General features: G+C 40.4%; 1 protein-coding gene across 1 annotated transcript; it reads right to left on the reverse strand.

The window, feature by feature from the left end:
- Nucleotides 1-2,699: 2,699 nt before the first annotated feature.
- Nucleotides 2,700-14,257, reverse strand: TM4SF20 (transmembrane 4 L six family member 20). The gene is made up of 4 exons (XM_006047116.3): nucleotides 13,762-14,257; nucleotides 7,325-7,390; nucleotides 4,729-4,880; nucleotides 2,700-3,053 (listed from the first exon to the last, which is right to left on the reverse strand). Exons 1-4 carry the CDS (start codon nucleotides 13,942-13,944, stop codon nucleotides 2,762-2,764), a joined length of 693 nt encoding a protein of 230 aa, XP_006047178.1. The 5' UTR covers nucleotides 13,945-14,257; the 3' UTR covers nucleotides 2,700-2,761.
- Nucleotides 14,258-14,528: the final 271 nt, after the last annotated feature.

The following is a 14,528-nucleotide window of genomic DNA, read 5'->3' on the forward strand; positions in this document are numbered from 1 at the left end:
GGGGGTGGAAGTGAGAAATAAAAAGCAATAAGCCTAAGTGACTTAGGTGCATGTTAGGCTTCCCTGGTGACTCAGACAACAAAGAATCAGCCTGCAATGCAGAAGACCCAGGTTCGATCCCAGGTCAGGAAGATCCCCTTGAGAAGGGAATGGCTACCCTCTCCAGTAATCTTGCCTGGAGAATCCCATGGACAAAGGAGCCTGGCGGGCTACAATCCTTGGGGCCACAAAGAGTTGGACACGATTGAGTGACTAACACTTTCAAGTATAGGTGTATGTTATTGGGGTGGGGGTGGAGGGCATTTGTACAGACATGCATTTGCAATTTTAGGTACCAGGGTAGAGATGACATGTAGCCAACCCACCGCAAGTGGCCCATCAGCTTTAGGCATTTAAAGGCATTTAGGTGTATCTGCTATACACCATGGCAGCAGTTTCCACAAGACCAAAGAACAAAGAAGTAGCTTACCAGCCATTTCAGCCAATTGTGCTGTCAACCATCCTTTCTTTTGCCCTCCAAAATGAGAGGCTCACGTCTCTGTTCATGACCCTGTAGAGAACTGGGATCATCTCTCAGCCATTTCCAGGCTGATGAGGATTATATACATCATCACTGACTTGCTCAGTCAAGTACAGGGAGCTGTCACATTTACTTGTGTTTTAATTTTATGACTCTTAGCAGTTTGGCCTTCATTTAATATGCAGTGAGTCTTGGCTAAAAGCTGAGATCTAAAAATAGGATTCATTTATTCAATAAAGTAAGTATTCATAGGGTTGCTACTTTGTATCAGGTACTTACTTGGTACTGACTCTACCAGAGTGAATAAAAGAAACATCCTTCTACCCCTGCAGTTTATGGTCTTATGGGGGAGAGTGAAATTTAAGGAACAAGCAGGAGTTAAAATGCTGTTGCCATTGCTATAAGTACTGTAAATGAAAGAATGCTGAAGGAGAGAGGATGGGAAGCCCACTTTTCATTAGGCTATTAGGGGAAGCCTCTTAGAACAAGTAACTTGGTACACTGCAACATGGGATGAGATGTGGTAACAGTGGTTTTGGTACCTGCTGATTTTTGTTGAAATCATGCACTCTGGGAAGGCTTTCTCAAGTAGGAGATATTTAACGGTAAATAGGTGTTTATAGGAGCATAGGGAGAAGATCTTTATACAGTAAATTGGTTCAGAAAAAAATGCCTGTAAGCGCTTGATGTCATTGATTGGGGGACGCAGGCAGCTATAGGAATTGTAAATTATTTCTAGAATCTTAAGCCCAGTGAATATAATATATAAATAATTGAAATAAAAATGCAGGCATGATCATAATTCAGAAAATGGTAGATTTTAAGGTTTGTCTATAACATTTTAATATGGCCAATACACTGTTTCGTTATCTTGTCTTTTGAACTTGGCATATGTATAAGCCAGATTGTGAAAGACTTGATTTTCCCCCCTAGGTATTTATTGTTTTTTAATTACTATGAAAAATGCAAACATAAGAAAATTGAAGCATGTGATGAATTACCATATACCTGTCACCTAAATATAATAATTAACATTTTTCCATTGCTTCATTTTTTAGCTGAAATATCTTAAAAACATGATGTTTTCCCCAAATGCATAAATATGCATTTCTGAAAAATAAAGACATTTTCCTGCATAACCATAAAACCATCATCAGGCATAAAAAACGAACAAAAAGTCCTTAATAATACCTAAACCAGTCCTTGTACACGTTCCCCCACTTACCCTGACAAGGTCCAACCAAATGACATAGTCCATTTGGTTGAATCATACCTGTCTCTTTGTTCTCTTAATCTAGAATAGTTCCCTCAACCCATCCAACTTTTTGTTTTCTTTCTTGTACTACATTTTCTTGTTGAAAACAGTTGACTGTTATGTGCTGTCCCACCTTTTGAATTTGTCTGAATATGTCCTCTTTTCTTGGATTTCCTGTATGAGGTCTGAAAACTTGATTATATTCAGATTACCTTTCACACTTGAACAGCTTGGAGGGTTAGGGGCACCAACTTTCTACACAATCAAATGTTAGAAGTGTTAGCTGCTCAGTGGTGTCTGACTCTTTGTGACCCCATGAACTGTAGCCTTCCAGGCTCCTCTGACCATGGGATTTTCCAGGCAAGAAAATGTGGCTGGCCCTCCATATAATATGCCTGTTTTTTCCATATCCTTGGTTCGACTGTATCCAGGGCTCTTGTACCCACAGATTCAACCAACAGCACCGAAAATCATGTGGTACTCTGGTATTTACTGTTGGGAAAAACCTGCTTCATAAGTGGACCTGTAGAGTTGAAACCTGAGTTGTTTAACGGTCAATTGTATATATTTATCTTTTTTAATTATAAAGAAATAAAAAAAAAAAAGAAAAATCCCATACTTTGACTTCTATTATAACTTCTGTCTGCTTACTCTCCCTCGTTTTCTCCACATACGGAAGTATAGTTAGAAAATCCAAATAATACACAAGTACAGAAAGACACAAAATAACCAGAAAGCTTCTCTCCACTTTTCTCCAAAGTCAGTGACTGATATTTTTCTTTCCATATGAGAATTTGCATTTACTAGCATGCTTAAATGTGATTTGTTTTTTAATTATATCAAAGTTGACTTTAAAAACAACCTTTGTGCTAAACTAACTCATCCACAGCTTTCTAGGTAATGTTCTATTATTGAACTTCTAAAAGCATGTCTTTTAAATGTTCTCAAATGATTTGAACTTGTATTTCCGTTTTATTGTTACTAAACTACACGGTTTGGCTTCTTCGCTTAGAGACTCCTCCACACAGACAGCCCAAGAAGCCGATGATCATCTGACTGAGTCCAAACAGAATCTCGAGAATGCCCACAAGCAATAGACCTAAAAATACTGAGAAATGGATAATCCTGTGTTTGTTTTCTATAGAATCGAAGTGCAAGTTGTATACTCTCCCGTTACTGGCTGTTGTGTTGGTGATGGAGGGATTATTGGAATCCGTAGGAGGAACACAAGAGTCTTCGAAGAACCACTGCAGATCAAAGGATTCTTTATAACTGGCACTGAAAAAAAGGAAAGAAATGATTTAAAAAAATATTCAGAAATACCACTGACCATCTCGAGAATGCAGCATGACCTCCAGAAAAGGACATGTCCAGTAAAACAGATACTGCTTTTAAAATATCGTGCCCCCCAACAAAAAAAGAAAATACTGTGCCAAGAAACTGTAGCTAGGATTAGGGTTCCAGAGGATGTACCCTTGTATGCTTAACAGCTGTAAAAGTTTGTTCATTATGTAACTCATCAACAAGCATTTCTAGGGATTCCCTGGTGTCTCAGTGGTAAAGAAACTGCCTGCCAGTTCAGGGGACACAGGTTCGATCCCTGGTCCTGGAAGATCCCACATGCTGCAAAGCAACTAAGCCGAAAACTCAGGCACAGCTGCTGAGCCTGTGAGCCCTAGTGCCCGTGCTCTGCAACAATAGCCCCCACTTGCTGCAACTAGAGAAAAGCCCAAGCAGCAGCACAGCCATAAATAAGAAAAGTGAAGGTGGTGGGTTCCTTCTCCAGGGGATCTTCCCCGACCAGGGGCCCAACCCAAGTCTCCTGCATTAGCAGGCAGATTCTTTACCGCTGAGCCACCCAGAGGGAAGCCCTCTGATTTCTTATTCCAACTCTATTAGTAAAGTGAGTTTCTTTGGATTTTGATTCACAACTGTGGTATGCAAATTTTGAGAGACTTTTATTTTTTAACCATTCAAGATAAGGAAAAAGGGGAGCAGTTTTTTTTTACCACAAAAGTGAATTCTAGTTGTTTTCCATACTGAACAATATATAATTAACAAATGAGATTGTTATTTTCTTTCAGTTTTACCAGTTGTGCCTAGATTAAGGCACAGAACCATTTTACAAGGCTGAAATGAACCATTTCCATGTAACTCTTCAGCATTACTTGCTACTCCGTGACTTAAACTTTTGACTCATCCCCGTGCCTATAGTGTATTTATATTATGTTTGCATGATTCCACTGGCTGCTGCTTTCATTGTGTTTTAGGGCTTAATGGTAAGCCTCTATTTTATTTACTTACTATGTTTTTGTTCAGATTTTCAAAGTAATATATGCTTAGGTTTTACAAGTATAATTGGGCTTCCCTCGTGGCTCAGACAGTAAAGAATCTACCTGTAACGCAGGAGACCTGGGTTCGATCCCTGGTTCAGGAAGATCCCCTGGAATTGGAAATGGCAACCCATTCCAGTATTCTTGCCTGGAAAATTCCATGGACAGAGGAGCCTGGCGGTCTACAGTCCATGGGGTGTCATAGAGTCAGACATGACTGAGTGACTAACACTTTCACCCATTTCACTACAAGTTTACTTTGATCAGAAGTAGTGCTCCTTTCACTTCCCGAGGGCGTCCTCCATTACCATTCTTCAAGGATGAAAGTTTCTGGTGCACATTTTCAGAAATTTTTTATATACATGCACATATGCTGCCGTAGATTTTTGGAAGACAAGGATAATCCATCTAAGTCCGCTCCTTTTAGCCAAGACCATACCCAAAGCATTCTGAATTCAGTGATTCCTCCATTTCTCTGAGGTTGCGCCAGCTGGGATTACTAAATCCCTAAGTACTAAAATCCTAAGACTGTCCTATGAGAGAAACATGGCACCAGGTCAGCACCACAGTCTTCTAACCTAATTAGCTGCAGCTGTGGAAGGAAGCAGACAGTTACTCACTGTAAGTTTTTTAGTGAAAATTCACAACTGGAAGTTGTGTTGCTTGGAGAGCTGCAAATGAGAGGGCCCTCCGCGAGAGCCTGGATGGACAGCAGCAGGCAGTACACAGCTCCGATGACTGTGATGGCGTTCAGAAGAGATGAAAGAAACATCTGAAAAACAAAGTAGGCACGTTTGCACACTTTATTACACGAGCGTAGTCTGTTGCAAGTTTCAGCAGCCTATGTGGTCTTTATTATCCACCGCTGCCATTGTCCAGCTACCTTACAGACCTCGATCTTAGGATCTAGGTGTGATTAGGTGGGACTTAAGCAAGAAAGCAGAGGGCAAGGTCCCTGCCATTCCATTAGACTCTTCAAAAGATCGTTGGTCTTGGACTTCCCTGGTGGTCCCGTGCTTAGGAATTTGCCTACCAATATAGGGGATACAGGTTTGATCTCTGGTCTGGGAAGATCCCACGTGCCATGGGGCTGCTAAGCCTGTGCACCACTACTGACCCCACATGCCTAGAGCCCACGCTCGGCAACAAGAGAAGTGCACATGCTGTAGCTAGAGAGCCCACAGAAGCAGCAGAGACCCATTGCAGCCACAACTAAAACGAAATAAATGATCGTTGCCATTGTTTCTGAAAAACCTGAACCTGTATGCTCTACCTGAACCTTGTCCATTTCAGTGGACCACTGCAATGTGTCAGGACCAGAGAGAGACTATAAATAACCAGCAAAGTAACTATAATGCTAGATAAATACCCAATGTCAGAAAAGGTTTTTTTTTTTTTTTCACTCTTAAATATTAGAGCATATATTTTTAAGGACATTATCGTACATGATCACAAATAATGATCACCCTTAAATCTAGCATGGATACAGTCCTATTATCTAATATACATTCTACAATTAGGTATCCCAGTTTATTCCAGTAATGTCCCTTATAGCTTCTCTCTTTGCAGTCCAGTTGCCAGTCCACGATCACACATTGCATTTAGTCTGCTTTCATCTGAAACAGTTCTTGAGTCTGTTTTTCCTCTCTCTCTCGTGACATGGTCATGTCTGAAGAGTTCAGACAGTTTCTGAGTTTTGCAGACCACGCCTCACCAGTTAGACTTAGTGAGACATTTTTGGTGCACACAGGACGGCCGTGGCGTGTTCGTCTCAGGGTGCCGTAGTAGGATCACTTGGTGCCTTTAGTTCAGTGTTCTGTTTGATCACTTCGTTAAGATCTCAGCTCTGGTTTTTGAAATGGAAAATTATGTAGGGGCTCCTTTCAGAAAAGGTATTTTTTAAATTAATTTTCTAATTTATGGTTATAAATATGACACTTTTAAACAGTGGCTCTTACCCCTGGGAACATATTAGAATCACTTAAGGTGCTTTTGAAAAATACTGATACAGAATCTTAGGGAGGGCCACAAGCCATGGGTATTTTTAACATTTTCCCTAGGTGGTTCTAATGTTCCCATCAGGCTGAGGATCATTGCTTTAAAACCTTAGACTCAGCCAGGAATATTTACTGTGATTTCTGGTTTATTGATCTGCTTGCTTCCTTAAAGAATTGTGAGAGGAGTCCTCAGAGTTACTGTATAACCATGTTCATGGCATAAAGACTGGGAATTTTGGAATCTGATGGTGGTGGTGTGGATACAAATCTACCTGCTAATGGTGCAACACCGGCAGTTATTTGCTTTCGCTGAGGATTAATTTCTCAGTCAATAAAACAGAAATCATAAAATATCGATTTTCAGAAAAATAAGATAACATGCTTGAAAATGTTCTGAGTACAGTGAGAGACTGGAAAAGGAAATGGCAACCCACTCCAGTATTCTTGCCTGGAGAATCCCTTGGACAGAGGAGCCTGGCAGGCTATAGTCCATGGGGTTGCAAAGAGTCATACATGACTGAGCAACTAACACATACACAGTGAGAGAAGGTTAGTAAATATTAATTTTCTTTACTTTTCAAACTTTCTTTTTTTTTTGCTGCACCAAATGGCATGTGGGTTCTTAGTTCCCTGACCAGGCCAGGGATCGAACCTGAGCCGCCTGCATTGGAGGTGTGAGAGTCTTAACCACTGGACCGCTAGGGAAGTCCTCCTTTACTTTTGACTTAGTTACAATCTTATACATACCAAAATGTTTGGGGGAAAAAATGTGATGTTCTCTTTTAACTTAACTGCATAAGGACAATTAACATTCTGATCCTAGTAAACCAGTCTTTCACGTGCATGAGAAAACTGAGAGTACTTTTCCTTAAGTACTTTATACACATCGCAAAAATAATGAGTACTTGAGTATTATGAAACTGATTACAGCTCTGAGAGTGACTGATAAATCTTTCTTTGAAAACCTCTAGACTGAAACTGAAGATTGAGGAAAGGTCCAAAAGCTGGCTCCAAAAATAAAGTTTTATGGGAAAGCAGAAAGTCAAACTTCAGTCTCAGTATTATCGTATAAATCCTCCTAAACAGCACGTGTCTAGGACCAGTCCCGCCACTGGAGCCACACAGTTGATGAAGTTGATGCTGACGCCTTGGCGACCTTGCTGAGGTGCCAGGAACTGCTCCTGCCCTTCTGCTCCCAGACCAGCTGCACTGTGCTCACCCCGGTTTTGTTGTTGCAGCACGCTCTTTTCCTCGCTGCCAAGGACATCATTGTTGCTGGAATGGCCTGGAAATTACATCAACAGGAACGATGAATATGATTATTTCCCAGCAGATGATAAAGCAGTAATCTTCACCTTCTACTTACCAGCAGTTGTGGGAAGCCAAGGCTTAAGAGAACAAGAAGGAAGTGTGGCAGTGTCCTTTATCTTGTGATCCCCATTTGGACCATAAAGATTACAAGGGAGGGCAAAGGATAGGGGATTTCAGGATAGCAGTTTCAGACTTTCCCGTCTACATTTTAACACTACTCTGAGTCACCATGAGAGAGACTTGGATTTTAAATACAGTGAGTTATTTATCAATTATTTTGAAAGGAATGTTTCTGAAAGAGTTGGTTGCATCATCCAAAATTCACTTTTTAAAAAAAAACTATAATCCTCAACCACTTACCCAATTTCCCTAAGATGGTGTGAGTTAATCCAAGTGTTCAGAAAGGAAATTGATGGTTTTGTCTGCCTGGAAGTTGGGAACTAACAATTCTATCATCACCCTTCTCCCACTCCCAGGGGCACCACCAGCTCCCTCATTCCCCAAACTTGTGATTTGAGAATTATTTTTAGCTCTACATTCTCCTTTCCACTCCTGTGTCCATGGTATGAAACGGTTTCACTTCACATTGATGTTTAGAAATCTTGTATTACATTCAGTGTCGAATACATACTGCTGGTGAAAGCTGTAAGGAATGATGTCACATTCTCAGGAGTTAAGTTCAAATGTTTACTAATAACTAGTCAGTAGCTGGGGTTTCCCTGATGACTCAGCAGTAAAGAATCCACCTGCGATGCAGGAGACATAGGATATTCGAGTTTGATCCCTGAGTCAGGAAGATCCCCTGGAGGAGGACATGACAACCCACTCCAGTATTCTTGCCTGGAGAATCCCATGGACAGAGGAGCCTTGGTGGACTGCAGTCCATGGGGTTGCAAAGAGGCAGACACGACTAAAGCGACTGAGCAGGCACTCATGCAGTCAGCAGGTATGACTAGAAATTCTTCCTGGAAGAAGTTTTATATCATTGAAGGGAGGGATGTCAATTACTTCCTTCCACTTAAGAAATTTTAGCCACAGGGTTTTGGGTTTTGTTTCTGTTTTTTTGCTGTCTCAGCATAGCTGCCCTTGGGTAGTTCTCTGTCCTCCCACTCTTTTCTTTGTAACATTTTGTTGAGTTCTAACAGCATAACAGGCACTGTTATAGCTATTGTATGTGTTGTAGTTTATTTGCAACCTCATAAAATTCCTATGAGGTTGGTGCTAGCTATCCCCATTTTACTGGGCCAGAAAACTGAAGCCCAGAAAGCTTGAGTAACTTGCCTGAGAAAGTAGAAGAGATTGGGGTGGGGGGGAGGGTCAAAGCTGGCCACTAGGGTTCCAGAGCCCAGACTCTTAACCACCCTTTCTAACCACACTGGCCAATTCTTAACAATTCTCTTTTCCTTCACAGAGCTTATTCATTCTCTTCCCTACCACCACCGTCACCTCCCTCAGTCATCTCAATGTCCTCCTAATTGCTCCTTCCCCCCAATCTATCTTTCCAATACAATGTCTACCTTTATCCTTTCAGAGCACATCTAAGATTGAATACCTTGGTTTAGTCACTAAGTTGTGTCTGACTCTTGGGACCCCATGGACTGGGAATCTACCAGGCTCCTCTGTCCATGGGATTTTCCAGGCAAGAATACTGGAGTGGGTTGCCATTTCCTTCTCCAAGAGAACAGGCAGCTTTCCTACCTTACAAGGCAGCTTTCCTGACAAACTTCACCCTTCTCTGACCATGAACTGACTCCGAAAACTCTTTGTATTTTTATCAAGATTTGCTTACAGACTGCCTTGAACACCAACACCCTTATGATTCAGAGGGCACATGTATGTATGTTAGCCTAGACCCTCAATTGCTGAGAGCCCAGAAGAAAAGAGGAAAGAAATTTATGCACCCAAATAGGTGTCAGGGTTCACGGGCTACACGTCTTACGTTGTACCTGTAAGTGATACTGCCTTCTGAGCTTAAGGAACAAATTGTTTAGAACAGGAACTGGCAAACTATGGCCCGCAGCCTCTTTTTTGTAAAGTTTTATGAAAACACAGACATAGCCATTCACTTACTTAACTTTTCGTGCTGGTTTGGTGCACAAGCAGGAGAGGTGAATAGTTGTGAGGGAGACTGGCTGGCTGCCAGAACCTAAAATATTCACTACCTGCCTTTTCACAGAGAAAAAAAAAAAGCTAACCCCGATTTAGAAAATTAATTAATCTGTTAAAAGAAAGTCGGAGCAACATTAAATTATAATTTAGATGGATAAGTCATTCCATGTTCCTTATTGATATAAATTAAACTCTGCTAAATTTCTTGAAGATTAACTTATTTCAGAGATGCTGAAAGAGATACATTCACAGTTCCCTTCTCTTACAAAGGGGTTTCATAAATAACAGCTTTTCATATATGAATCCTCACCTGGTTGACGTCTGGCATGTTGACACATCTTTGTTACATTATTACCGGCAATTTGATAACTTATTGTATTTCAACAATTTTGCCCATTCAGAACTTTGGAGATTAGAGGGATTCTTTATAGGATGGACATTAAAATGTGCAAGTGTGTGTGTGTGTGTGTGTGTGTGTGTGTGTATGACTGAATTATAAATCTTCCAGATTGTCTCCTGCAAAAATACGTAATCTGGAGAATACTCTTTCTCTTCAATTCCTAAGCACATTCGAATGTATCAGAGTTTTTGTGAGACTATTTTTCTTGATATTTTTCTTTTGTTTTTATAAAGAAAAGAAGTAGCATTGTTCACTTTTCATTACAGAAGCTCATACTTTCATCCAGTTTTAGAAATAAGGCATAGGATTTCATAAATGAAGTCCAGAATAGCTTTAGACCATTACAGCTCTGTTAGAATGCAGATTTCTGGGACTCCTCAAAGTACTTGAATATGAAAGTAACACAAGCCATGGCTCACTATAAATATAAAAACTGTATGTTGAAAATTCTTATTAAACAGTATTTTCTAATTTGTTTAACGTTCAACAATTTCTACTCTAAGACTTTTATAATTGATTATTACATAGTAAGTGAACTCAATAAATAATCATGATTAAGATTAAGCTTATAATTAACCTATAAAATAAAAGTCTTTCTATTTTTTAGAGGAAATATTTCAAGGAAACATTTCAAGTTGTTTTTTTGGTACTTGGGAAAAGAATGTGTATTGATTTTCCATTTAGTAGATAACAAGTGAAGATAATAATATTTGAATACTCTTAGTCATGGTTTCAAAGATGAAAAGATTCGTTTCTGTTTTGGGTAAATCATAAAGCTGTAAAATAACTGTATTTTATGAAGTGATCGATGATGAATTCCATACTTTTTATTATTAACGACTTCCTGCAAAATTCCCTGTTTTTGAAACTAATTTAAAATGCTGCAGATTAGAACTGGATTTCAAGAACTATGACAAAAGTGCTTATTAATGGAGTGATTTCTTCTTCATTAACTTTTCTGTGTATATACAAGTATATTGAGAGTTCAATATTTTGAACTAAGTCAGTATTTAGATTGATGTAAAGGACACAATTTCCTTTGAAAAAGATATTCTTCCACATTCTATACATGGCCGAGGATCAAGAAAATAGCCTTTCTATCATCCACCTATTTGCTTGTGATCCTAGTCTAGAGTTTGAATCTCTGTCAATAAAATGTCTATTGAATGCTTCAGAGAGTTGTTGTTGCTGTGAAGATGTTGCATCATATTGAGTAATAGCAAGAACCTGGTGTGATAGCAATACATCGTTAGTATTTATTGAGGGTGATAAAGGAAACTTTATCTGGAAAGAAAGTCTAGATTCTCTGAAACAGTTTCATACTTATGTAATCTTTCTATGCTTTGGTTTCCCAGTTACTTGAGTTTATGGGTTAAGTTGTAGATTTTGTCTTTCCCTTTGTCAGCTTGAGACGGGTGATGAGGATTATGGTGCTGATACTGATGGGAAACAGGTTTGGAGTCTGATAAATCTGGAATTGGGTTTCACGCCTACTGTGCTACCTTATTAACATTCTTAACCTTCTCTTGGTCTGTTAAAATACGAATGTTAATAACTACTCAACCAGATTTTTATAGAGTTTAAATAAGATAGTGTAATGTATGAAGTCAGTGGTCTCTGTTTCATATATAATGACCCAACAGCAAGGAGATCGAACCTATCAATCCTAAAGGAAATCAACCCTGAATATTCATTGGAAAGACTGATGCTGAAGCTGAACCTCCAAAACTTTGGCCACCTGATGTGAAGAGCTGACTCATTAGAAAAGACCCTGATGCTGGGAAAAATTGAAGGCAGGAGGAGAAGGGGACAACAGAGGACGAGATGGTTGGATGGCATCACCAACTCAATGGACATGAGTTTAAGCAAGTTCGGGGAGATGGCGAAGGACAGGGAAGCCTGGCGTGCTGCAGTCCAGGAGGTTGCAAAGAGTCAGACACGACTGAGGGACTGAAAAACAACAACAACAACAACAAAGATTGTTTTCATGTAAGTCAGGGAATAAGACTAAGAACAGTAGCCAATCATCATTATAACACAAATGCACATCCAAACAAGGGTGCATTTCTCTAGCATTCATGAGACCACCCTTAAGTAGGCCCTCAATGGTATAACAAAAATAAGCCTCTTGAATGCTGAATTTTCCAACTTTAATTACATTCCCACTTTTACTGATGTGGAAACAACATCACAGGATAAATGATTTGCTAGTAGTAATATATTGGGGACTCAACCAGAACTGAGATATTCTGCCAGGTCTGAAAACAGGATTTGTTGCCACACCATGGGTCACACCTAACCCACCTGCACCAGGATTCTCAGGAAAAGGCATATAAATCTGCATGTATTAAAAGTGCCTGGGGTGATTTATGGCCAGGTACGTTGGGCAGTTCTACCTTACACTGCTCAGCTACAGACTTCAACAAAGATAGACCTATTAATAATTATCAAACTTTAAACAAGCACCATGATGTTTGGGTTGCAAGTAAGATCTGAGTCAAAAAAGTCCCTGAGGTTAGAGAGAGCCAGGGTTTCAAGTCCCAAACCTCTTAGGTCAGCTCCCCTAGGGGCAGGCAGTGTCATATTCATGCCTCACAATTTTCATCCAGTAGGTTCACTGGGCTTGAAATGACCCTCCCCCTTCCTACTGAGCACTTCCTGCTCCTGTTATAGTCCCTGTGAATACCTAGAGACTGGGATGGCAAAGGAAAGCTGAGGCAATGAATTCAAAAAGTCTTTACCACTACCTCTGAAGCTTGGGAAAGCAGACTTATATGAGAAGAAGTATTGAAATGGAACAGCCTCCTATGATCCTTGCCCCTCAGGTCCTCAGCCTGCCTTTTGTCTGTGGAAAAACTTTAGCCAAAGAATAAAGTTAATCAGAGAAGTGGGAAAATGCAGAAACAAAGGAAAACAGTGAAAGGAAACCAAATGAGAACAATGTAGTCATTAAATGGGCTTCCCTGGTGGCTCAGATGGGAAAGAATCTGCCTGCAATACAGGAGACCCTGGTTTGATCCCTGGGTCAGGAAGATCCCCTGGAGAAGAGAATGGCTGCCCACTCCAGCATTCTTGCCTAGAGAATTCCATGGACATTTTAATTCCTTCTCAAGTGCTATAGGTAATATTCTGAGCTGTATTCTGTGAGCTGCCTTATAGATACTAAAATCCCCACCAGGTGGGAAAAGTTAACTACATGGCAACCAGAATGTAGCCATGATATGAACTGCCACAATTCTGAGAACCAGCCTCAAGAAAATTGGAACAAACTGAAACTGAAGACTAATTGTACCTAAAACAATCGAGATGACGCTGGTCAGACCACCAGTGACCAATTTCAAGACGGCCGTCAGAGCTGACTGTACTATTCTTGCATGTAGTCGCCTCCCTCCGTCTATAAAAGCTCTTGCCCACTGATTGTTAGTTTGGGGGAGTTGGATTTTGGAGGCATCCCCCCCTACCCCCCCCCCCACACACACACTCAATTGCTGGCATCCAAAATAAAGCAAAATTTCCTTTCCACCAGCCTGAACTCTAATGGCTTTTGAGCAGTGAGCTGCCAGACCTGGATTTGGTAACAGTATGATACATAATAATGCAACCAACTTTTATCAATGTATTTTTATGTTTTGGCACAAGCTCCCTAGCCTATACCACAGTTCATTTAAATTGCCATTCTTTACTGATACCAATACAAGTTAATACCATACCCATTTTCCTGCAGTATATCCTAAGCCAAGACATAGCTCACTGCAAGACTGCAAGGTTGTTTTTAGATCATCTTCAATATAATAGGCAGCCCTTTCCCCAAATTGAGTCAAATAAATTTCACTCACCATCACACCTGCTCCAATAATTCCAGGGAACCACCATTCAAAGCAGGAGATGGGGTTTTCAAAAAATTGGCCTTCATCCACTAAGGTGAAAATTAGAGGTATTGCGTTGAGAGTTACTCCCAACAGAAGTAGAACCAGCAGGCTGAATCCATTGCAGGATGTCCATCCTTCGCAGCAGGTCATGGTCACCCCCTGGTTTAGGAGAAATCCTGTCTGGGTGGCTGTTTGTCTGGCACTGTTTTACCTTTTGTTCTGTGCCTTCTAGATAAAGCTCGGCACTTATAAAAAAAATGACAGAAAGCAGTTCAGAGTCCAATAGGGCAGGACATTATTATGAGTATTACAGGAAGTAAGGATGATTTTATATTATGATGGGGTGGAGGAAGATAGGTGGAAAAAATCTATATAAGTGCTACTAGATAAATTTATGCATGAAAATAGGCAAAAAAAAATTATTTTTAAGTTTAAGGTATGCTCTTCTAATACATTTTACATTTTACTAGTATGCCATATAAAAAGTAAAATTCAGTTCAGTTCAGTCGCTCAGTCGTGTCCAACTCTTTGCGACCCCATGAATCACAGCACGCCAGGCCTCCCTGTCCATCACCAACTCCCGGAGTTCACTCAGACTCACGTCCATCGAGTCAGTGATGCCATCCAGCCATCTCATCTTCTGTCGTCCCCTTCTCCTCCTGCCCCCAATCCCTCCCAGCATCAGAGTCTTTTCCAATGAGTCAACTCTTCGCATGAACTGGCCCAAGTACTGG

Source organism: Bubalus bubalis, chromosome 2 (genome assembly GCF_019923935.1).
Source record: "Bubalus bubalis isolate 160015118507 breed Murrah chromosome 2, NDDB_SH_1, whole genome shotgun sequence".
Classification (NCBI taxonomy): Eukaryota; Metazoa; Chordata; class Mammalia; order Artiodactyla; family Bovidae; genus Bubalus; species Bubalus bubalis.

Bases quoted from the DNA above. Each gene is read 5' to 3' on its own strand.
- TM4SF20 (XM_006047116.3), bottom strand. From the start codon at position 13,944: ATGACCTGCTGCGAAGGATGGACATCCTGCAATGGATTCAGCCTGCTG. The intron at 7,391-13,761 runs GTGAGTGAAATT...TGTAATTTCCAG, and splicing joins TTATTGGAGCAGGTGTGATG to GCCATTCCAGCAACAATGAT. The intron at 4,881-7,324 runs GTGAGCACAGTG...TTTGTTTTTCAG, and splicing joins GCTGCAACAACAAAACCGGG to ATGTTTCTTTCATCTCTTCT.